At 40.1% G+C, this 23,365-nt stretch overlaps 1 protein-coding gene and 1 pseudogene across 4 annotated transcripts; one reads left to right on the top strand and one right to left on the bottom strand.

Moving 5' to 3' along the window:
- The window catches only part of LOC100691304 (N-acetyltransferase 8-like), a 167,942-nt pseudogene that overhangs the window by 14,153 nt on the left and 130,424 nt on the right, over window positions 1-23,365 (top strand).
- LOC109202229 (N-acetyltransferase 8) lies at window positions 18,585-22,457 on the bottom strand. 4 transcript variants are annotated; one of them, XM_019359023.2, is made up of 2 exons: window positions 22,157-22,457; window positions 18,585-19,976 (listed from the first exon to the last, which is right to left on the bottom strand). In XM_019359023.2, the coding sequence occupies exon 2, from the start codon at window positions 19,963-19,965 to the stop codon at window positions 19,294-19,296; it is 672 nt and encodes a 223-aa protein (XP_019214568.1). In that variant the 5' UTR covers window positions 19,966-19,976; window positions 22,157-22,457; the 3' UTR covers window positions 18,585-19,293. The 4 variants fall into 4 exon arrangements, with proteins under 4 accessions (XP_019214568.1, XP_025762885.1, XP_025762884.1 ...); XM_025907100.1 differs by lacking the exon at window positions 22,157-22,457 and adding an exon at window positions 21,398-21,807; XM_025907099.1 differs by lacking the exon at window positions 22,157-22,457 and adding an exon at window positions 21,410-21,807.

The following is a 23,365-nucleotide window of genomic DNA, read 5'->3' as shown; positions in this document are numbered from 1 at the left end:
TGGTTGACGGTGAAGAATAGCAGACTGGGATGATTTTGCTGTTGGTGAATGAGGAAGAGTAATAATGAGTCTTGAGCTGAGAGACAGCTGCTATATAAGACCTCACATGGTCTTTATAAGCCTCAAGGTGGGCAGTGAGACCGGATCATTTGTAGAGCCTCTCAAGTCACTGGCCAGCAGTGATGGGAATAACGGCGTTACAAGCAGTGTTGGGGAGTAACGGAATACATGTACCGCCGTTACGTATTTAGAATACAAAATATGAGTAACTGTATTCCGTTACAGTTACCGTTTAAAAAGGTGGTATTCAGAATACAGTTACTTTGTTGAAATAAATGGATTACACGGCGGTACTTTCCTGTTTCATATTGTCGCGGGTCAGGATTATTTGGGTTAGTTTGACAGCTATGTTCTGTTGTTCCAGGCAGCAGCGTTACGGTTGCCATGGTTACAGGGTGAAGCGCTCTCTCTCTGCGTGTTTCCTGGGTGAGAGAGCGCTTCTTTGTTGTTGTTGTTGTTGTTGTTGTTGTGCTAAGCTAAAAGGCAGAATGCTACAGGCATGGCCCTAAAGAATGTAGCCTCATGGGCAGTGTAGTCCGTGCTGCAGGGAGAATGGACTACCATACACGTTATGTGTCTGTGAGCGAGGGAGGGAGAGAAAGGAAAAGTCCGAGCTGTCACGGAGCAAAAACGGGAGCTGGAAGCATGTAAATATAATAATAACCACTGCAGCCAAGAAGAGTGCCTGACGAGCCCATTTGTAAGTAAATGGTAAATGGCCTGTATTTATATAGCACTTTACTAGTCCCTAAGGACCCCAAAGCGCTTTACATATCCAGACATCCACCCATTCACACACACATTCACACACTGGTGATGGCAAGCTACATAGTAGCCACAGCCGGACGATCTGATTTCCTCGTGTTGGCGTTGTTCCCACATCATCATAATAAATGTTGTTCCAGGTTCAACATTGCAAGTGACCAATCACCTTCTTGTGGCGTCATACTTCTGCGACTTTTAATATAAAACAAACAGGGGCTAAAAGAGGCTAAACTTTCATATGGTATGTCTCTGGCAACATTAACACGATGTCCCAGGGACAACATTTACACGATGTCCCAGGGACAACTTTAACACGATGTCCCAGGGACAACATTTACACGATGGCCCAGGGACAACTTTAACACGATGTCCCAGGGACAACTTTAACACGATGGCCCAGGGACAACTTTAACACGATGTCCCAGGGACAACATTTACACGATGGCCCAGGACAAATTTGTAAATTTCTGGATTATTGTTAATCTCCATAGAATCAAGAACTCATGTCCAGTTTCACGGCTATGGACCAGTTAATTATTTTTCCAGGTGATAGTTTGATTCATAGATTCAGCACACAACCATTAGTCTAGGCCTTTTAGTTCAAATTCTCTTCACTTATGTTTGTAAAATGATCAGGGAAGCTACTGCAATTTTGCCTGACATTGTTATGACAGCTATATTCACCTGTACATTTATTATATATCATAATATATTGACGGGAGAGCTATATTCACCTGTACTTTCATAATAAATCATAATACATTGACACGCAATTCTCTGTCTGGAGAACACTGGTTCGCAAGTAGCCTATCACTAGCAAACAAACAGCTATCCATTTCAAGGAAAACATATGTATTATGCTTACCGTTTATTAAAGAAAAGTATCTTGAGAGGAATTGAAATTGCTGGATCGGCGGACAAAAGGCGGTTTCCCGAAGAACATTTGTTTTTTTAAGGCGGGTATTTTTCGAAGTCGCAAAAGTATGACGTCACAAGAAGGTGATTGGTTACTTGTAATGTGGACCCTGGAACAACATTAATTATGATGATGTGGGAACAACGCCAACACGAGGATATCAGATCGTCCAGCCACAGCCACCCTGGGGCGCACTGACAGAGGGGAGGCTGCCGAACACTGACGCCACCGGGCCCTCTGACCACCACCAGTAGGCAACGGGTGAAGTGTCTTGCCCAAGGACACAACAACCGAGACTCTCCAAGCTGGGGCTCGAACCGGCAACCTTCCGATTACAAGGCGAACTCCCAACTCTTGAGCCACGATCGCCCCACAGTAAGTAAGCTGTGGGGCGTAAGCTAGTAAGCTATTAAGTAAGCTATTAAGACTCAATTGTACACTGTGTTCGTGTTTTCCTCCGGAAAAAATAAGTTCCGTTGGAGCAGCCTTTCAACGCCTCTCTCTGTCTCTGGCAAGCAAAGTTGACCCAGACAACAAAGTAAAGCTATTTTTCGGCTACCAGCCCGACACCGAACCCACTGTATTAGCCCGAGGTCCCTTTACTACTGTTCGGAGCCGCGGACCTTCAGTAACAGTAATAAATCACAGCAATAGTACATTCACGTAGTTGTAAACAGCACGATAATATATTAAGTAATCCAAAGTATTCAGAATACGTTACTCTCATTGAGTAACGTAACGGAATACGTTACAGAATACATTTTGGGCCATGTATTCAGTATTCTGTAATGGAATACATTTTAAAAGTAACCTTCCCAACACTGGTTACAAGTAATGGCGTTACTAACGGCGTTAGTTTTTTCAGTAACGAGTAATCTAACTAATTACTATTCCTATCGTTACAACGGCGTTACAGTTACTAACTAACAAGGAAACGCGGTCCGTTACTATTTTTCAACAAACAGACGGTTGAAGCTGTGTTCAGCTTACCGCATCTTATATCAGTTGCACGGAAGTAGCTGTAAGTAATCTGGACGCTACAGCTTTAAGCAGCTGCGCGCTCCCGTGGACGGTAATCACGATCACTGTCTAGCACAACACCTGGAGCTAAGGAGGCAAAACAATCGCATGAGTGCTGCTGTTTGACTGAGGAAGAATAAATTAGTTGTGGTAAGTCAATCACATGACCACTTAAAGACAAAGCAACAAGGTGCCAGTTTTTAAATTGTGTTGATAGGCCACGTAAAACCAGAGTCATGATAAACAATATATACGCGGCGTTTTTTCCTCAATAGTTTCGCCACGTTAGCGCTAGCAAGCACTCTCTGCTTATGAGCAAAAAAACTATGGAGTTAAATCAGGGCCATAATGTTTGTGTAGTTAAAAGAAAAATTTGAAATCGAAAATATGTAAACTGAAAGCAAAAGTCACATTTTTAGAGTGAACTTTGAAAAAGAAAGAGTTGGATTTAAAATAAAATCAAGCGTTTTGAATATTTGTATTAACTGAAAACCCAATGGTTCTTTTATCTATAATTTCTCTGAGTAAACTTTATTTAAAAATTTTCAGTAATCTTTTTTTCATTATTATTATTTTTAAAAAATCTATTCAGTCTCAGATTACATTTTTTCAGATTCAGATCTTTTAAATTAATGTACAAAAAAAAATTCTTCAGGTTCGGATTTTTCTCTCAGCTTCAATTTTTTTTTTTTCACTTTCAGATCTCTATTTTTCAGTTACAGACTTTTGGCCCTGTTTTGGCCTGGTGGGCGTGGCTACACAGAGAGGGGCGGGGAATCATGAGTGACAGCAGACCGCTGCAGGCTCAAGATGGTCCATTTTTCATGTTGCCTTCAGGAAACCTGGGAATAAACATAATTTATCAAACACCTCCTGCACTGTATTATTTGATAATGTTTAGAAAACATGTCATGCATAACTGCTAAAACTCAGTTACTAAAGCTCTTTCAAGCAGTAATGTGTACAAATTACGCCGTAACTGATCAATTATGAGACGTTTTCCCAGCCACTACGTGAGAAGTGGTCATTTCCCATGCTCTCAAAGTAGCGCGCATTGTATCGGGTGGGGGCTGCTGTTAACTTGTCCCTCAGTGAACGATGGCGTCGTCTTCCAACAACACTGCTGGCGTGAACAATCAGGTGAGTGTTTAAGTTTGGAACAATTACACTGCAGTCTGTGAATACTACGAATTTAAGAAGTGGCTATTGTTACGGTTAATTTTTCGGCTATTCTGTTTTTTTATTTTATAACGTTTTTCGCTGAAATGCTAGCTCAACAGAAACGCCTCGCTATCATTTTCGGCTGAAACTTACGTCCTAGTTGATCTGTAAGCTTGGAGAACAACAAAGTTAGTGAAGTAACGTAAAATTCTTTGTATTTAATTTAGGAGCAGCTAAAAAGAGAGATGCTTTAGCGACTATGTGACTATGTGACTGTAACTTGTAAATTTAAATCATGTTTTTATTAAGTACTCGGTATCGGCATCAGCGTGTACTGAAATGCAAGTACTCGTACCCATACTCGTTTTCCAAAAAAGTGGTATCGGTGCATCCCTAGTTAAACATAAATAAGTATGCATCAGCATGATAGTGTATAATGCTAGCACAAACAAAAATCTGGGAGACATTCAAGAATGTTTGCTTCCACTTAATTAATTCTTGTTTTTAATGTCCTTTCATTTTTTATGTGATGACCAGTGAATCACCAGTGCTGTTTTCACATGCTCTAAAGTAATAATTGCAAATAACATGTTGACACATCATCAAAAAAATTAATTGTATTAACAATAAATGTAAGTATATAGGGCTTGGCATTACGCTTTGAATTCTGGTATGTGGGAGCCATGTTAATTGTGTAAGAAATGTAAATAAACCATAGAAACAAACAGTACATCAGAGAAACAGCCAATTTAGAAGAGGGAAGGTAAAAACAACATATTAAAATTCCCAAAAGTATGCTGCATATGAATACGTGAACGAGGGAAGCCTGGAATTTGTATGTGGACAAAAATCTGCATTATGTACAGGTTGGATCTATATGAAACAGCCAATAATGAGCACATAGACAGAAGAAAAACTTCTTGCCACCGCAGTTTGCTCTCTCTCTCTGTTACGTAATAAATTGTAAACTCCTTTAGTAGTGCCTTTATTACTTAATTATTTTTATTATTATTATTATTATCATTTATTGTTATTTACTTAAACATGACACATAGTTTAGGGAAGATTTTGCAGTTGTGTCATTTCAACTGGAATCATTCAGCTGCACATTACTTTGGGGGAAAAAGGCCTTCTGAAAAAGATCTCTTACTTCTTGCTTTAGAACATGATACTATTATTGCTTTTTATCTATAACTCACGCATATGTATATTGTAGGAAAACCGTGAAAATTTGACACGTTTTTCCCTCGTGATAATTTGTAGCATCGCAAAGGCGTACATTATTGAGTAATAACAAATCAAATGATTGATTTGATTAGATTTAAGCATCAAGACCGAGAATGACCAGCACACTGTTTGAAGAAACAAGGATTCCTCCTGAGGAGCAGGCTAAAGTGGCTGGGGAGAGGGTAGTCTGGGTCTATTTACTGAAGCTGCTGGCCCCGCCAGCGGAGCCCGGAACCAGATAATGGATGGATGAGAGTCTTGCAACATTGCCGTAGCGCAGGTGATGAAGACTGCATCCCAAGCCCGATTAGTTATGGAGTCTTTTAAAATGTTTTCCATATTTTTGGGGAAGGATCAAATTGTTAATATTACTTTACCTTTCGAAGTAAGTTTCAGCCGAAAATGATAGCGAGGCGTTTCTGTTGAGCTAGCATTTCAGCAAAAAACGTTATAAAATAAAAAAACAGAATAGCCGAAAAATTAACCGTAACAATAGCCACTTCTTAAATTCGTAGTATTCACAGACTGCAGTGTAATTGTTCCAAACTTAAACACTCACCTGATTGTTCGCGCCAGCAGTGTTGTTGGAAGACGACGCCATCGTTCACTGAGGGACAAGTTAACAGCAGCCCCCACCCGATACAATGCGCGCTACTTTGAGAGCATGGGAAATGACCACTTCTCACGTAGTGGCTGGGAAAACGTCTCATAATTGATCAGTTACGGCGTAATTTGTACACATTACTGCTTGAAAGAGCTTTAGTAACTGAGTTTTAGCAGTTATGCATGACATGTTTTCTAAACATTATCAAATAATACAGTGCAGGAGGTGTTTGATAAATTATGTTTATTCCCAGGTTTCCTGAAGGCAACATGAAAAATGGACCATCTTGAGCCTGCAGCGGTCTGCTGTCACTCATGATTCTCCGCCCCTCTCTGTGTAGCCACGCCCACCAGGCCAAAACAGGGCCAAAAGTCTGTAACTGAAAAATGGAGATCTGAAAGTGAAAAAAAAAAACTGAACCTGAGAGAAAAATCCGAACCTGAAGAATTTTTTTTGTACATTAATTTAAAAGATCTGAATCTGAAAAAATGTAATCTGAGACTGAATAGATTTTTTAAAAATAATAATAATGAAAAAAAGATTACTGAAAATGTTTAAATAAAGTTTACTCAGAGAAATTATAGATAAAAGAACCATTGGGTTTTCAGTTAATACAAATATTCAAAACGTTTGATTTTATTTTAAATCCAACTCTTTCTTTTTCAAAGTTCACTCTAAAAATGTGACTTTTGCTTTCAGTTTACATATTTTCGATTTCAAATTTTTCTTTTAACTACACAAACATTATGGCCCTGATTTAACTCCATAAAAAACAAAACAAAAAAAAGTTTTAGGAGTAACGGCGAGAGAAAGAGAGAGAGAGGGAGAGAGGGAAAGAGAAAGAGAGAGAGCAGGAAAAGAGAGAGAGCGAGTTTTGAGATGTGAGATTTGTGAAGTTTAGCGTGTTTGGAGTGTGTAGTTAATGTGTTGTCTTGTGTAGTTAGTGTGTAGTGTTGTGGATAGTTTTGTGTTGTGTGTCAGAACAATGAGGCGACTGCTGTCTCCAGGTAGAAACAGGAGTGATACACCTGCTGTTGTCAGACCTGCAGGTATCAGGCTGTGATGTTCTCCTTTATAGTGGACAGAAATGATTTTTTTGGAGTGGCACAAATAATTTGTGTGGCATCTTATTGAAGAACAGCTGATTGTTCTTTAAATAGTTTGAAATGGTTATTTAAAAAAAGGGTAAAAGGTAAATGGATGCAAATAACTTTGTTGTTTGCAAAGCTTGTGCATAGGATTTTAAAATTGACAATTAATATTTGCATTTAAAGTTATGAAATATGATTCATTAAACATGTTTGTGGTTGTTACAGTAAAAATATAACTTTTTCTACTGTGATTTTATGTTTTTTGTCTGATTTTAGATCAATTCTGGTTGTACAGTATGACAAAATGAGAACATAACTGTAAATTCAGGCACGTGAGGTTGCGCTAAAAAGAATGATACCAAACAAGGCAAAGTAAATAGTTTTTAAATATATACCCTGGACCCCAGAGGGTTAAACGTTCTTTGTTTTGTTTTTTTAAGTAACGCAATAGTTACTTTTCCAAGTAATTAATTACTTTTAGAATATTGTAACTCAGTTACTAACTCAGTTACTTTTTTGAAGAAGTAACTAGTAACTATAATTGAATTACTATTTCAAAGTAACTTGCCCAACACTGCTGGCCAGTGGCTTTTAGGTCACTGAGATGTGTGGCACACCGTGGGGCAGGGTAAAAGAGACTGAGTTTTGAGGGGGGCAAGAGAGTTGCAGGTGCTAGATACGGGTGCATTATAATGGTCAACAAGCATGTCAGCCATAGTGTTGGGTGGGTCTGTGACTAAGTGGCTTTCTATTAGAGCAGCGGTCCCCAACCCCCGGGCCTCGGACCGGTACCGGTCCGTGAGTCGTTTGGTACCGAGCCGCGAGAGTTGAGGCTCAGGTGTGAAATGTATGGTTTTCAGGGTTTTTATCGGTTTTCAGCGTTATTTTATTATCGTTTTTATCGTTAACTTGATTTTCCTGGGTCTTTTCACGTGTGTTATGAATAAATCTTCTTTTTTTCGGTACCGGTACTAGTTTTATTTTGTTGTATTTATCCGCGACACCTTAAAGGCCGGTCCGCGAAAATATTGTCGGGCATAAACCGGTCCGTGGCGCAAAAAAGGTTGGGGACCGCTGTATTTGAGTGTTCAGGGGCAATGTACTGACAGCTTTAATGTTCCTGCATGTAATGGTATGTTTAGTGCGCAGCCTAGGAACAGGAACAGAAAAGCAGACAGCAAGATGGTCAGAAACAGCAAGGTCAAGGGAATTCAGATTGGAAGGAGTAATGCTATTGGAGAAACCAGACCCAGCATGTGAAACTGATACAGTCTAGCAGTGACAAGAAACCGCTGGTAAATGAAGACCTACTACACTCAGCATGATTATGAAAGTCACCAAATAGGAGTGTGGCTGGAGACAAGGTGCAAACTGAGGTGAGAAGCTCACACAAGTCTGACAGGAAGACAGTACAGACTTTAGGGGCCCGTAGATGAGGACAACCTGGAACTGTGTTGACCCAGGCAGGGTGACAGCAAGGGGGTGTCAAAATTCATGGGCTGCATCCCCCTGAGGCCGCATTTGTGGGCCGATTACATCACAGCGACTCGTCGAAGGCTGTCCAAATTTGTAGACTCCTCCAAATGCGGCTGACAAATGCGTCCTCCTTTTCCCCAGATTTGAAGGATGGGTCGCGTGTATGCTTCGTGGCCCACCATATCCCAGAATTCATAGCGCGGCCCAGCCAATTCCAGTTTCCAACAATGGCGACAGCTACTTAGTTTTAATATTACTCTCATTACTCTTTCTGGATCACAAAATAAACTTTTAAGATATCTTCAGGCGAGAATGTAGCTGTGTAAACTTCAAATATCTGCTTGGTTTATCAAGACATCACATATTTCCAAAAGTGCTCCGACATTTTCGGAGACGTCCGAAAATGAGACGTCTCGATAGCTAGCCGGGGGTTCAAGGCTCATGAGAGCTGCAGAGAACAGCAGACTCCCAACACATTGTTTTCAAACCCCCTGCGGTCTTTCGCTACTCAGGTTAAACATGATATATAAGTCACTTCCATAACTTAAAAATGTTATTGTTTGGCCTTTTTCAGTGTTTTATTTGTTCCTGAGTAAATTGGTTTGGCTGAGATTACAGCTGAATAAACGTCAAACAGAAAACTAAGTGAACAGAAGTGTGAAATGATCGAGAATTTATGCCAGTATCCTGTTATATTTTAGATAGCAAGGAGCAGACGGCTTAGTTTATTAAAATTCCACCGAGACAGCTGGTGACGCAAAACTGAAGGCTAGACCATCCAATTTCACAGCCGCTCACTTCCGGCCTACCCGGCCTTCGCAGGACCCGGCCCACGTAGACCGTGAAGGCCCGATACTTAGGAGGATGCAGCCTATTAATTTGGACACCCCCTAAGACACTCAAAAGAGGTGACCTTAGGTGCTGCGAGTATTTTGACCAGGATATCAAGTCGGCATATGACAGCAAACCCACCATCACGACTCTTGGAGTGAGGTTTCTGAATGTTCACAAATCCTGGGGGAGTGGCTTGACTGAGTGGCATAAAGTCCTGCTGATTTGGCCATGTCTCTGTTAGGAAAAGGAAGTCGATCTTCCTTTCAGTAACAATATCATGGATAACAATTGTTTTATTGTTGAATTGTTGAGCAGCATGAAAAACGCAATGTTGGTAGCTGATGTTGAGACAGATGTGGAGGAGAAGGTGCTGTTGATGCAACCCAGTTCTCATAAGTTGCTAAGAGTGCTTCCTTTATGTTTGCGGTGGTCTCATTGTTGTCTACTGGAACGCCTGCCAGACAGTACAGAGGGACTGACATTTTTTGAGTGTCTGTCAGACAGCCCGGAGGGATGTTCCAGGTAGACACCCTTGCAGCAAGGACTTGGATGTGCATAATCGGGACAATGGAGAAGGCCAAGGAATTTAATGACAGCCGAACAGCCAGGACTGAGGTGGCAAGAGAGGCTCAGGAGTTCTGTGGAGTATTTTAGAAATACCTGTTGAGAAGATTAGGATTAGCACATTAGGACTCCAGCCACTGTATCCTTTTTTGGTTTTTAGCATGCCGCACTAAAAACTAACACCCCTCTAAGTGAAGCAAAATATACATTTTTTTATGCTCAGAAAAATTTATATTTTCCTGTTTATGTAAACACACTTTTATGTTGTGTGCCTATTTTTCTAGTTTACCAATAGGGGGTGTCAAATATTTGAATCCTAAGCAGAGTAACCTGGGCATCAGTAGCGGTTTTTGATACGGGCGACACGGGCGGTTGCCCAGGGCGGCATCGTGGTGGGGGGCGGCATCACGGGCATCGGCAAAAAAAAGAAAAAAAAAGAAAAAGAAAAACCAATTAAAAAAAAAATTGCTCGTACTCATGCTGCCCCGACGTCATGCCAGCGCACACTGGGGATGGCATAGGCACCGATCGGTTTTCTATCGCCCATTTGCTGGGAGTAAGGGCGCCCTCCGTTTGTGAGGTGCGCCTGCTGCTTGCGGCACAGGGAGCAGAGGGCGGGGTGGCGGGGGATTCTCTGGCTGGCTGGAGCGGCATCTAATAACCAACTTGCAAAATAAAACCCAAATAAAAACAAACCAACAAACACGAAAACACCAGACATTATAACCCAGACTTACATACATACATAATTTGCACCGATGTTTTTTCGAAATTCTATATGCGAAAAGTGAGCGCGAGAGCCCTCGGTGCGCCTGCTTGCGAGAAGGGTCTGGCTGCAGCCACTGTGGAGCGCCACAGTAACCGGAAGCACGTGACCTCCACAGTAGCCATAAATACGCATGATACCGTGGAAGTCTTGCAAGTTGATCGCAAAGGTTGGGACAGAGTCTTTATTAAATAAATTTGCCGTTAGTGATTTCATAATTCTATGAATCGTCTAGTTTTCTTACAATGATCATGTTGCCACTTTTTTTGCGTTACAACAACATTCCTTCTTATTTTAATTTTTTTTCTTCATTGTGCTCCATGGCAGAGAAACACACAGATATGCTTTTTCCTGGGCCTGGCTTAAGTAAGAGAGCTGGATTAACGGCTTCTGTGGGCGAGAAGAAGAAAAAACCAAACAAACAAACACACATTTTGCATTAGAATATGCAAAATGTGCATATTCTAAGAAACGAAACACTGGAAACCAGCTGGAAACCAAAACACAGGGAACAAAGTCCAAAACAGAACACAACAACAGCACTGAGGCCCAGGAACAGTCTACAGAAAGTTCAGTGGGCCGGCCCGGAGGACGACGGCCCAAGAGTCCAGAAAAAAGTTCAGGAGGCCGGCCGGGCGGGAGGCACCGGCGGCGGCGACGGAGCAGGTCAGGAGGCCGTCCATGACGGCGAGGAAGTCCAGTCATTGGCCTGGAAAGCGGCCGGACAGGACGTGCAGGCCGAGCAGGCCGGACAGGACGTGCAGGCCGAAGCCGTAGCCGCAGGCGACGAAACAGGTGGTGGCACTGCAGGCGACGGCGTGGGAGCCGCAGGTGGTGGCACTGCAGGCGACGGCCTTCCTACCATCTTTCCAGAAAAATAAGTGATCTGGAAGCTGTTAGGCTTACTTACAGCAGCAGCACTTTCTGCACCTACATAAACTCCCGGACACATTTACTAACAGTGTTTGTTGCTGTATGTGCTGCAGCTTTGAATTTTTTATTAATACATATTTTGTTAATATTTTGGCTATGGTGTCTTGTTATGAAATGTACAAGAGTAAAAGTGTTTTTAGCATGTGCTTCAAAGCTAAGTTTGACTGGGAAACTCAAAGCTCAATAGTCTGTATCAACAGAAATTCACTGCAGCCTATGTAATATTTGATGCGTCATAATTTATTCTACTCTATCTTGCAAATACATATTTGTGTGGCAATGTCATGCACAACACACACAACTATTAGATCCTTAAGATCAAACCTGTGTCATTCTTTTGGTCCACTGCAGTGCAGTAGTCAAAAAAAAAAAAAGAATAAGTGAAGTGGCCACAATAGACCATAATTTTTTATTTAGATCTTTAGAACTTTTTGGATTTGGAAACAAATTTTGCAAAGTGATCAAACTGTTCTACAAGCAGATTTATAGTTATGTTTCGCTCAATCCAGGCATAACACCTAGGATAGACGTATTCCGTGTAATTCGACAGGGTTGCCCAATTTCTCCAAAATTATTTATTCTTTGCACTCAATTAATGGCTTACCTTATTGTGAACCATTCAGACATCGAAGGAATAAATATTTTTGATATTGAACTGAAAATAAGTCAGTTTGCAGATGACACAGTAATATTTTTAAAGGATAAATCAATACTTGAGAAAGCATTGAATATCATTTCAATTTTTTCTAAAGCTTCAGGCTTGTGTCTGAATCTAAAGAAGTGTGAACTTTTGCCACTTTATGATTGTTTGGAAAATAGCATGAGGACGATTCCAGTGAAAAATGAAGTCAAGTATCTAGGCATCTATTTAAACAAAGACATCGACACTAGAGAATCAAAAAACCTAAAAGACAAAATTGATGGCATGTCCAAAACACTAAATCATTGGTTAACGAGAGATATTACAATTTTTGGACGCAATCTATTATCCAAATCAGAGGGCGTCTCAAAGATGGTTTATCCAGCTTACTCATTATACATTACCCCGAAAAGTATTAAAAAGATTAACTCTATAATCTATCAATTCATTTGGCGCAATAAAACGCATTACATTAAAAAATCACAACTTGTCAAAGATTACGCTAAAGGTGGTATAAAGACAATTGATTTTCAATCAATGGTTGGAGTATTTAAAATAAACTGGATAAAAGCCTTCCTCTTGAAACCTGACTCCATATGGTTCCATATCCCTAAAAATATTTTCAAAAAGGTGGGAGGGTTGGATTTTCTCCTGAAATGTGATTTTGATATATTGAAGTTGCCTGTGAAACTGTTAGAATATCATAAGCAGGTCTTGTCTTATTGGAAGATGGTTTTTGCCCATAACTTTACGCCACATTGCTCCACCTTGTGGAATAACAGAACAATTACAATTAATAAGAAGTCATTGTTTATTAAAGAGTGGTATGAAAAAAACATAATCTTTATAACAGACGTACTTGATGAAAGGGGTCAGTTTCTCTCAGTGGGTGTTTTTAATGCTAAGTTTAACATTCAGTGTTCCCTTAGAGAATATGACAAGGTTTGTAAGGCAATCCCCTTACCTCTGTTGAGTTTGATTCAAGGCTATTTATATTACTCTAAGGCACAAATTAGTTTACCTTCTTTACATCTAAATCAGATTCCTTTGACTGATAAAAATTGTAATAATAAAACCATAAACAAAATATTTAAAAACAAATTATTTCACGACTTTAACAGTAACACAAAATTAAAAGGGAGTAATGTTAAAATAATGAACAAATATACACACTTTTTAGAATGGCCTATCCCCCCCAAAGTCAAAGAAATGCAATTTAAAATAATTAATGGATATTACCCAGCAGCTGAAATGCTTAAAAAAAGATTTGGGTTTGAGGTGGAGCCATGTGGATTTTGTTCACAAAATGTGGAAAGTATTGATCATTTGTTTTTTTCCTGCTCAGTAACAACTGACTTTTGGCAGGATTTGGTAGACTGGTTGAGTATAAGAATAGATGGGATGACCCCACTGACTCTAACACAAGTTTTATATAATAATGGTGATTCATCTAAGGAACTATCCATGCTCCACAAGGTGGTGATAATTATGGGCAAATACCACATACACAGATGTAAATGGCAAAGTAAAAGACCTTCCCTAACTGCATTGAAGATTGAATTAAAATCTTTTTTGTCATCTTTAGAATTACTGAGGGATTCATGCAAAGAGGCTGCTTTGATATGTGACAATGGGACTAAATTTCTATCCTTTTAATGAATGTGTTTTTTTGTTTTGGTGTACTAAGTAAGCCACATGTATGTTAAAGTGTTCACAGAAAGGAAACTGTTAAATGTCATAAGAATGGCCTTCATATATTTATATATATATTTTTTGTTTTTGTTCTTGTTTGTCTTTTTTTGTTGTTTTTTTTTCTTTTAGTCTGCTCCTATTTCGTTTGGTTTCTTATTCAACTTTTTCAAGATGTTGTTGCACCAATATTGTCTCCCAACGAGAGATTGTAAATGTGTGCATAAATTTAATAAATTTATGAAAAACCAAACAGAAAAAAAAAAAAACAAACAAACAAAAAATCCCGCTTGTGGAGGCTGCCATCTTGCAAATTTGGAGCCAGAGTCTGCGCAGTAGTGACTTGAGGTGGAGCGACTGTGTAACGCTCGGCCCACACACCCGCTGGACATGACCGCAAACACGCCCCCCTACACTTTTTACGTAGCCCGGCTGCTCGAGTTTCTTTGCTGGTTTACCACGACTGACGACTTGTTTAATTAAGGTAAATACAACCATGTCACTGTTATAAAAAAAGACGCACAGCTGATCATCTTATAGTTCTAAAACCACTTTGTTGTTAATTCGTTAGCTAGATTAGCCGCTAGCATACGGGCTGTGTTGGAGGCTTGTTGCTAGCTAGTTAGCGATGCTACACACCTGTTACTCTAATAGTCTGTGTTATTGAAGGATTCAGCACTTCTTGTGTTTGTTTTTATCCATTTTTAGACAGCGATGAGATCATCTGCACACTGTATAGAGGCCCAGAGTTACTGTTAATATCAAAAATATCATGCTGTCCTTTGAGATTTTAACATAAGACTGTGAGTGTAATGGATCTAAAACTGTTTAAATCTTCAGAGCCCTCTAAAGCCTGGTAACATGGAAACTTTAAAAACATCAGCAGAACGTTTCAGTAGTGTAGTGTGATTTGTTCTTTTCATTTAATAATAGAGTCCATATTATATCAACAGCTACATTCACCCTGGAGAGAAATTAGTGAGGGAGACCATCAGGACCAAGCTGGGTTTACTGGGTCCAGAGGTTTGGAGAAACTTCTTCCTTTTCTTTAATCATAGCTGTCCTGTGCCAGATGTTCTGTTGACCGACTGAGAGAGACTTCATTTAAGAAACACCAGGAAGACTGAAGCTCATCGCATTGATCAAGCAGGACTCATGATCTTCACCAGCAGCTCCCTCACAGGGAAATCTTCAGCACTCCTCCGTAGGCCCGATCCAGGAGATGGATAAACCCAGCATTTCATGAACACTGTGATGGAGACCTTTGGTTTGTGTAATGTTATAAATACTCGGATACTCCCCAGAGGCTCCAGACTTTTACATAAAGATATTATATTCAGTCCTGTAGAAAGTTATATATTTAAAAATATATGATCCTCTCTGGTTACTCTGGTATGAATAAGTCTGAATCACTTTGTGGTAAATAACACACTATCTGCAAAAAACTGTGAAAGAATTCCAGATGACAAGTTTGTAGTTCAACATACAAGTGACGACCTTTGACCTTCATCAGGTTTTATTTAATTGTGTCAGAGAAAATCTCATATGCTCTTCATGCAGCTGAGTACATCAAGTGTTTAAAACGGAAGCTGTGCAGGTCTGAGATCAGCAGCTTTGTGAAACACCAAACTGAGGTCCTGTTAATACTGATGTATAGTGACACAGTTACATGAGTGATTAATCCTTTTGTTTTTTTGTCTTTAACTTTATCAATAAAGCTGCAGCTTTCACTACAGCACATGTGGTACTTTAACCTTTGTACTGTTTTCATCAGTTCATTTTGCAGTTAACATGTTGGATGATCTGTCTGCTGTCACTGGGTGGTGCTGAGGTCTGAATCTGAGGGCAGCCCCTGTAATCACAAAGAGAACAGAACCATCACAAACTCAAATATAAATTTTATCCCTCAAAATTGAAATAAAGCTGATTCTTCTGTCCTCACACACTCAGGATCTGAAGTTCTTCTCTTACATTTTTTCAGTATTACAGTACACTACAGTACTTTGATCCATAGTTCCTGATTAATGAGGAGTTACTGAAGTACAAGCTTTTAAAAAAGATGTTACTGTCTTTACAGATGTGCCAAGAGACTGAAAACATGCTGTTGTTTGCATATATTTGATATTCAGTTCTGCACAGGAGCTGAAGCAGGGTGCAGCCTGTTGCTTTTACAGTATAATACTTGTAATAAAAGTACAGTAACAGTAATTAGTGACTGATTAGCCCGGAACGTTTCTCTTGATTTCATTAGTAAGTTCATTCACCTGCACAGATTAGCTGAACGAACCCCGATAGCCGAGTGCTCATCTTAGCTAGCTAGGTTTCAGGACCTAGCTAAGGACAGTAGTTACGGAGTAGCTTACAAACACGATTAACTTACCGAAAAAGTGCGGGGCCTCGGGTCCTTCAGTCGGGTAGTCCAGTTTACTGAAGAACACCTCAGACTGTCAGGTTAAAACACTCGGTCGTGTTTTCGTAGCGTAAACGCTGGCCCGCCTCTCAGAGCCTACGCTCTATCTGCAACGCTCTATCCGAACACAGATACGCAAGTTTCTCCGTGACTGCAGCTGTCAGTCAAAGCTGTTATGATGACGTTTCACCCCAATTTAACATCACCGCAGTAGGAATTAGAATCAAACTTATGGGAAAGGAGACCCCTTGGACATCAGTCAGCACGATGAGAACTATTGATAACAAAAGAAAGAATCTTTGGAAAAAAATTATCTAAGGAGAATAAATTTATTTCAGTCTGACCCAGTCCCATCCGCTAACATGGAGGAGGCGGGGTTTATGACCTATACTGCAGCCAGACACCAGGGGGCGATAGAGACGTTTTGGCTTAATTTTTGGGAAGCTGTGGCGTCGTCCATGTTTTCTACAGTCAATAGTATTAGCCATGTTGCTCGTTGATAGCATAATATTCTGTTTTAGCTAGTTGAAATGAATTGTTTGCGGGCAAATACTACAGCCTTGAAAAAAGCTTGCATGTGAATTTTCAGTCAAATTTTTGGTCATCTTAAATACACCTAAAACAATGTCTAGAATGTGAAATGTTGGTATAATGGTGCTACTTGAAGCCTGAAAACGATCTCCCATAAAAAAACCCCCAAAACATCTATATATGTCCTGACTGGGTTCTACGTTAGCATTTAGATCCCTCCAGAGTTTTGTGCACATGGTTTAGGTAAAAATGAAAAAGGTGAGGTTTTAAATTTAGTTCAGTATTACCTGTTGTCTGTGTGCTTGTCTTTTGGGAAAATACTTTACACAAGTAATGGCTCAAAAATGATTCCTTTTTTTTTTTTACTGTGCTACAATTGATTAGCGGATTAATTGTGCAATTAATTAGTGTCAACTAATTTTTAATCAATTTTTAATCAATCTCCACACAGAATATGCTGTGAATATGAAGGTGGAATATGGGGGAGAGCAGAAGTGCGTTGAAGTTCCACAAAGTGATGAATGAAGAACATGCATATTGTATTGAAGAAATAAGTGATGACAATGCTGTTATTTATTTGCATCACCTGTTCAGCTCTGATGATTTAGTAAGGACATCTCCTGGTTTCATCTTCATGTTTCCTTCTCACCAGATATACAAACCGATATCATGACCAGCAGCTTTTACAGCTGTGGCTCCAGAAAACCTCGGCTGATACTAGAAATTAATATTAAATAAATTCTAACAACAGCTGACCAAGCTTAAACGTGCTGCTGTTGTTTAGTGCGACATCCGGCGGTTTCCTCTTTCTGGCGCAAAGTGAGCGATAAACAAACAAGAGAGAAAAGCTGATCAGCTGATCATTGATCAGTTTCATGATTGAAGTAGCAACAGGAGAGAGACGGGAGAGAATGAGAGGAGAAGAAGATGCAGCTGTGCAGCAAAGACACAGAATAACTCCAGCTTTCTGTCTTTTTCCATCCTGGCTGAAGTACAGGACAAACTGTGTTCCTTCTCAGCTCAACACGAAACACGTAATAATTTCTCTGAATGCGGGACGATTCCGTTTGTACCGGACGGTTGGCAACTCTACTAACTAACCTTATGAATAAAATAAAGTTCACTATCAATAAAATCATAGCACCCGCCCAGCAGTATATAAACTCCGTCATGCTAGCTAGTACGCAGTATGAGTTATTGTAACTGACTGTAAAAAGTCAGCATAACGAAAATAAACTACACCTAAACTTGGTTTATATCTGACCCAGATAGACTGCAGGTCATAACTTCTTACCTTAAGTTTAGTTCACCTGACGCTCCGACCGGCGGCTGCCTCGGGTCTCTCCTCCTCCTGCCTCCCCTTCCCTCATCCACCTGCTGGCCTCCACCACTTGTTAATTTTACTGAATCTGTGGAAGCTACGCCATAGCCACCACCAAACAACTGAGTTATTTTTACACACTGACCAGCGTCTTGCCAATCCACCACCAAAAAAAATATAAATCATCGGGCCACCGAGCAAATGCCAGGTATGCCCGATGGCCAGTCCAGCTATGGTCATGCGTGCCATCAGTTAACCCTTCGCGTGCCAACGGTGGCACGCGTGCCTAGGGTTGCCGACCCCTGGTGTAAATACAGTACCATATCAGTAAATACTGATTTTCATCAAAAGAGCTTCAGTGTTACTTAGATCAATAGTGTCCTCTGCTGTTCACGTTCACATCTACAGTACAGGCTGGGGCAGAACATACTGAATTTAGATTTGTGATTTAATTTTCAACATTATCAGTCTTAATAAACATGTCTTCATTTCATGAGCAAATATAAAAAAAATATAACAATTGAATAGTTTAATGAGAATTTTAAGTCCACTCTGATGCATATAAATTCTCTACATTTACCTTTTAAAAGTTAATGTTTTTATTATTAATATTATTACGACATACAACATTTTTACATACTTTGTATCATGTGCTCACAATATGTTGTGTGTACTGTATCTCAGTTATGACATTTTAAAACGTTTCTCCAAATCTTGGCAATTAGTAGAATTAGTAGTAGAAAGTACATCAGACCTTCCTTCTCACATAACAAGGATGATAAATGAACACAGAGATTGTGAAACATTTTCTTCCTTTCTTTTTTAAATGAATACAGCTGAAAGTGGTCAGTACAACTGATTACATTAAATTATTCTAATCATCACTGAAAAGTACACAGTGTAAGGATTAACTGTTAGTGAATCTTGGTTCACAGGACTGGAGCTGCTACTTGGGCTTATGTTGTTAACAGACATTTTTCTAGGGCTTAAAATATAGTCAGAGAATATGTAAAGTACTCTATAAAGAGGAAACCAGGTTTTAGTAACAACATCTTGCTCCTTACTTTCCGATCTGTTCATAGTGCTTTGTCCTAAAGTATATAACAGATTTGGGTGATGACTGAGAACCTTCACAGACATAACAGATTTGGCTTTTTTCCCCCCTAAGTTACACCTGAACAACGTTTTGATTACAGTCAAGTTTAACCATTGCCAAATATTAAACCACTGATAAAGGGGAGCAAAGCGTGAAAACAACACATTGCTAATGAGTGTTATTTTTGATCTACAAGTATTTTTCCATCCTTACAATCGTGACCCTGGCCAGTGAAATGATCCAATGAGCTGCCTGTGCTTTGATATGAGACTGGACACGGTTAAACCCCACTTTGCTGTACAGAACCACGGCTGCCATTTGGGTGGAGGTAGTCTCCAGCACCACCTTGGAGAAGCCCCGTTCTTTACAGAAGTCAACCGCGGTCTGAGTCAACCTAAAGCCGAGGCCCATCCGTCTATACTGTGGGGAAATAATCATTCTGAACATTTCCCCATACTTTTCTGTCCCACTGTGTTTAGCTACCACAGCCACCATACCAACAACCTGGGCTCTCGCTCCAACCTCGGCCTCAGCCACCCAGAAACAGTCATCAGGTCTGCTGAGGAAGTTCCCAGGGATGTCCTGCATGTCGGTGCGAAGTCTCAGCCTGATGTAGCTGGCATATACTTCATGACAGCAGTAGTAGATGAGACCTACCCAAGCTGCTGGGAACAGTACAGCTCCAAACACAGAGCCAAGGAGATAACCAACAACACACAGAGTCGGGGTGATGGTGAGGTAAAGGCGACTGGTCATGGCGTTATAGAAACATGGACGGATATGCTCCAAGATGCCAATGCTGAAGAGGGTGAGCACTGTGTCCTTGTCTGCAGGACGGTACCGGCGGATCACCAGCTGCATGATGAAAGTAACTACAAGGAAAATCATAAAACAGTGAGAAATGCTGTTGTTACTTACACTAAATTAGTAAGCATGACCCTTAAGGGAAATTATTTTTATTTATTTTTTACTTAGTTTCCTTTTTTGTAATTTAATTTGATTTTATTAATTTTTTTTAAATGTGTAGTACTTTTTATGGTCGTGTTTAATACAACATTTAGCTGCCATGGGGCGATCTGCGCTACCTCGCTGACAGAGATTTGCCGCGTTAATGCGGTTATGGCGTTAACGTCATTTCGACGAGATCAACACTGACAGCACTATTTAATGTCTTTCTGGGTTAAATAGCTCTCGATTAGGTTTTTGTGCTTGGCATGACTTTCAGATTCAGTTATTTATGTTACAAACTTAACATGGAATCAATCTATTGTAAAAACAACACTCAGCAGCCACTTTATTACAGGTGATACAACTGCTTGTTGACATACATTTTTAGCCAATCACATGGCAGTGACTCAAAACTATTTGGCAAGTAAACATGCTCACAATATGCTGCTGATATTCAAACCAAGCATCAGAATGGGGAAGAAAGGTAATGTGAGTGACTTTGAACATGGGAAGATTGTTGGTGTAGAAACTACTGATCGACAGGGTCTTCCTTCCTGAAAAAGAGAAAAGATCTAAGCAGTGCCAGTTCTCTGGATGAAAATGCTTTGTTGATGGGAAAAGGCAGAGGAAAATGGCCAGACAGCTTTCAGCAGATAGGATAGAAACAATAATTCAAATAACCACTTGTTACAACGAAGTTATATAGACCAGCATTTTTAAACATACTCAGCTATGAGCAGAAAGCTGAGACTAAAGCGTCAGCAAAATTGGACAACACAATACTAGAAAAATGTTGCCTGGTCTAATGAATGTGTTTTCTTGCCACACTTTGGGCCCTTAGCACTGGCTGAGCAGCTTTTAAATGTCACAGCCTACCTGAGTATCATTGCTGACTCTTCACTAGCTGGGCCCACGTCCTCATTTTAGGTTTGACAGCGTTTTAGTAGGTAAAGGTGAATGCTTGGACATTAATTGAGGTGCGGTTTGGGGAAGGCCTCAAAGAGGACTGGTGATGGCTCCCGGGCCTGGCAGATCCCCGTGTACTAAATAGGAGTGAATAAGTTAAAGAACTGAGAACAAGGAGGGAGGGAGGGTGGGGCACGTGAACGAGAATGAACAGTTTGCAGAACTGGGGGGAACCTATATAGATGACAACCGGAAGGAGCGTGTTTGGAGGCGTGGCCCCGCTCCTGAAATTCCAATACATAATCTCCAATACTTGGATAGTATTTATCACCACAGTGTACCAGTGCATGATGGCAGCTTTCATCAGGATAAAGCACAATGTCATAAAACTCAAATAATCTCAAAGTGGTTAACAGTGAGTTCACTGTACTGAAATTGCCTCCACACTCACCAGGTCTCAATCCAACAGAGCACCTTTGGGATGTGGAAGGTTACATCCTAGATGTGCAGCTAACAAATCTGCATCAGAACTCTGTGATGCTATCATATCAACGTGGACCAAAATCTCTTGAGAATATTTCCCACACCTTGAATCTATGCCGTGATGAATTAAGGCAGTTCTTAATGCAAATGCCAAACTGACCAAGTATTAGCAAGATGTACCTAATAAAGTGGCTGGTGAATGTAATCTGCAGATTAGTTCATAGTGAAGATGAGCAGTAGTTTCAGTTTTCAACTAAATAGCTGAAAGTCAGGTGTACCTGCTCAAAAGTGTTCCTTTTTCCTTTTAACAAGACAACACGGTAACAATCTGATACATCTCTATCTTTGCCTTGATTTAAAATACTTCACCACAAAACGTACTTGTTATTTTACAGTCTTTGCACTTTTAAATGCACGCGGCACGAGCTAACGTGATGGTTTAATATTATGTCATTATGTCATGGATATAATGGTATCAAATGTGTCTAAATGCCAGAAAACCCGTTACACAGTGTCTGTACACACGATCACACTCACGTTACATCAAAGTCAACTCATTCAGCAACAGCACAGGCCTGTTCGTGCACCACCAACAGCTCTCTAACAGATCTTATCCAACTTAATAAAAAACAACACAAGAAACGATTATATGAGTTGCTGTGTAACAAATTTGTCTGATAGCCATATTACAATCGCACAATTACCTCTGCCTTACGTTAGTGAACTTGCACAGGTTGATCCTTCACGGAGAAGAGCACACACGAAACAATGAAGAAGCGCAGCAACACCGTGAATCAGCTGAACTTCTAGACTGGTTAATAAAACACAAAAGCAGCACAAAGGCTTGACTCTCAAAGCCCATATAAAGCCTCATACTTCGATGGGATGATTCGGTTCAAAGTGCAGCTGTAAAAGTGTTAAATATTGTCTACTGTTACACAAAAATATTACACAAAGTCAACCATGCAGAAAGTTTTCCTAATCCACGCCATTATCCTGCAGAAATCACAACCTTCCAACAACCTGCGGGGCCGAAAAACGAAGGCAACGCGGAAGTGTCAAAAATCGCAAAAGCGGAATTTATGGTTCAGCGGGAGTAGCGCGTTTCTGTTTGGGGGCTGGCCAGTCTATCTGCAGAGAGCATGTGAACGCTGGCGACTGTGTGAACAACTCGCAATCAATATTTCTGTGAGTTTCCATCAACAAACTGAAATACAGCTCATGTTTGTCATCTCAGTAAGGCCTACTTTATACTTATGAAGTGAGCTGCATAGTCCACTGTTAACTTAGTTGCCAGTGTTGTATAAAAAAAAAGATAATCTGCTAAAAAGGGATTTGCACTTATGCCATTACTTGTGTAACAAAGATTCTTCTGTTATCTGTGGGAAGAATAAAACATCAAAGAAACATGCCTTTGTCTTCATACTCACAAGCAATGCAATCAGCTGATTTCAGTACAGCTTTTGAGAGAAGTCAGACTCATGGACTCCATTTCTACCTGTTCATGTTTCAACAGTAGTATCATGTGGAGATCACATTAGAGTCTCTTCGGGCTGGTTTTCATATTTGCTTTGTGTTGTTGACTTTGTGTTCATAAACACTACAAGAGGGATTGTATATGTGTCCTCATTTGAATAGGGATTTGTGTTGGTGTGTGGGACTGTAACCTTAGGTTTATAATGTTATCTGGTAATTGTGTGACAGTGCATTTCAGGCCATTTTATGGAGTAACAGGAAAGTAATGTAAAAAAAATAGTGTACCAAACTACTTTCTTTGGCAGGTGATTAATTTAAGAAAAGGTAATACATGTCTAATACATTACCTGTACGGTCTACAGACATTGTACGCTACTTTTCATGATTAACAACCCCAAAAGTGGTTATGCTGTGCAAAAGTGTTTAAGGTAGGTGAGAAAAAGATTCT

Source organism: Oreochromis niloticus, linkage group LG5 (genome assembly GCF_001858045.2).
Source record: "Oreochromis niloticus isolate F11D_XX linkage group LG5, O_niloticus_UMD_NMBU, whole genome shotgun sequence".
NCBI lineage: Eukaryota > Metazoa > Chordata > Actinopteri > Cichliformes > Cichlidae > Oreochromis > Oreochromis niloticus.
Note: the sequence above shows the minus strand (reverse complement) of the source record. Positions and strands in the feature narration are given on the sequence as shown.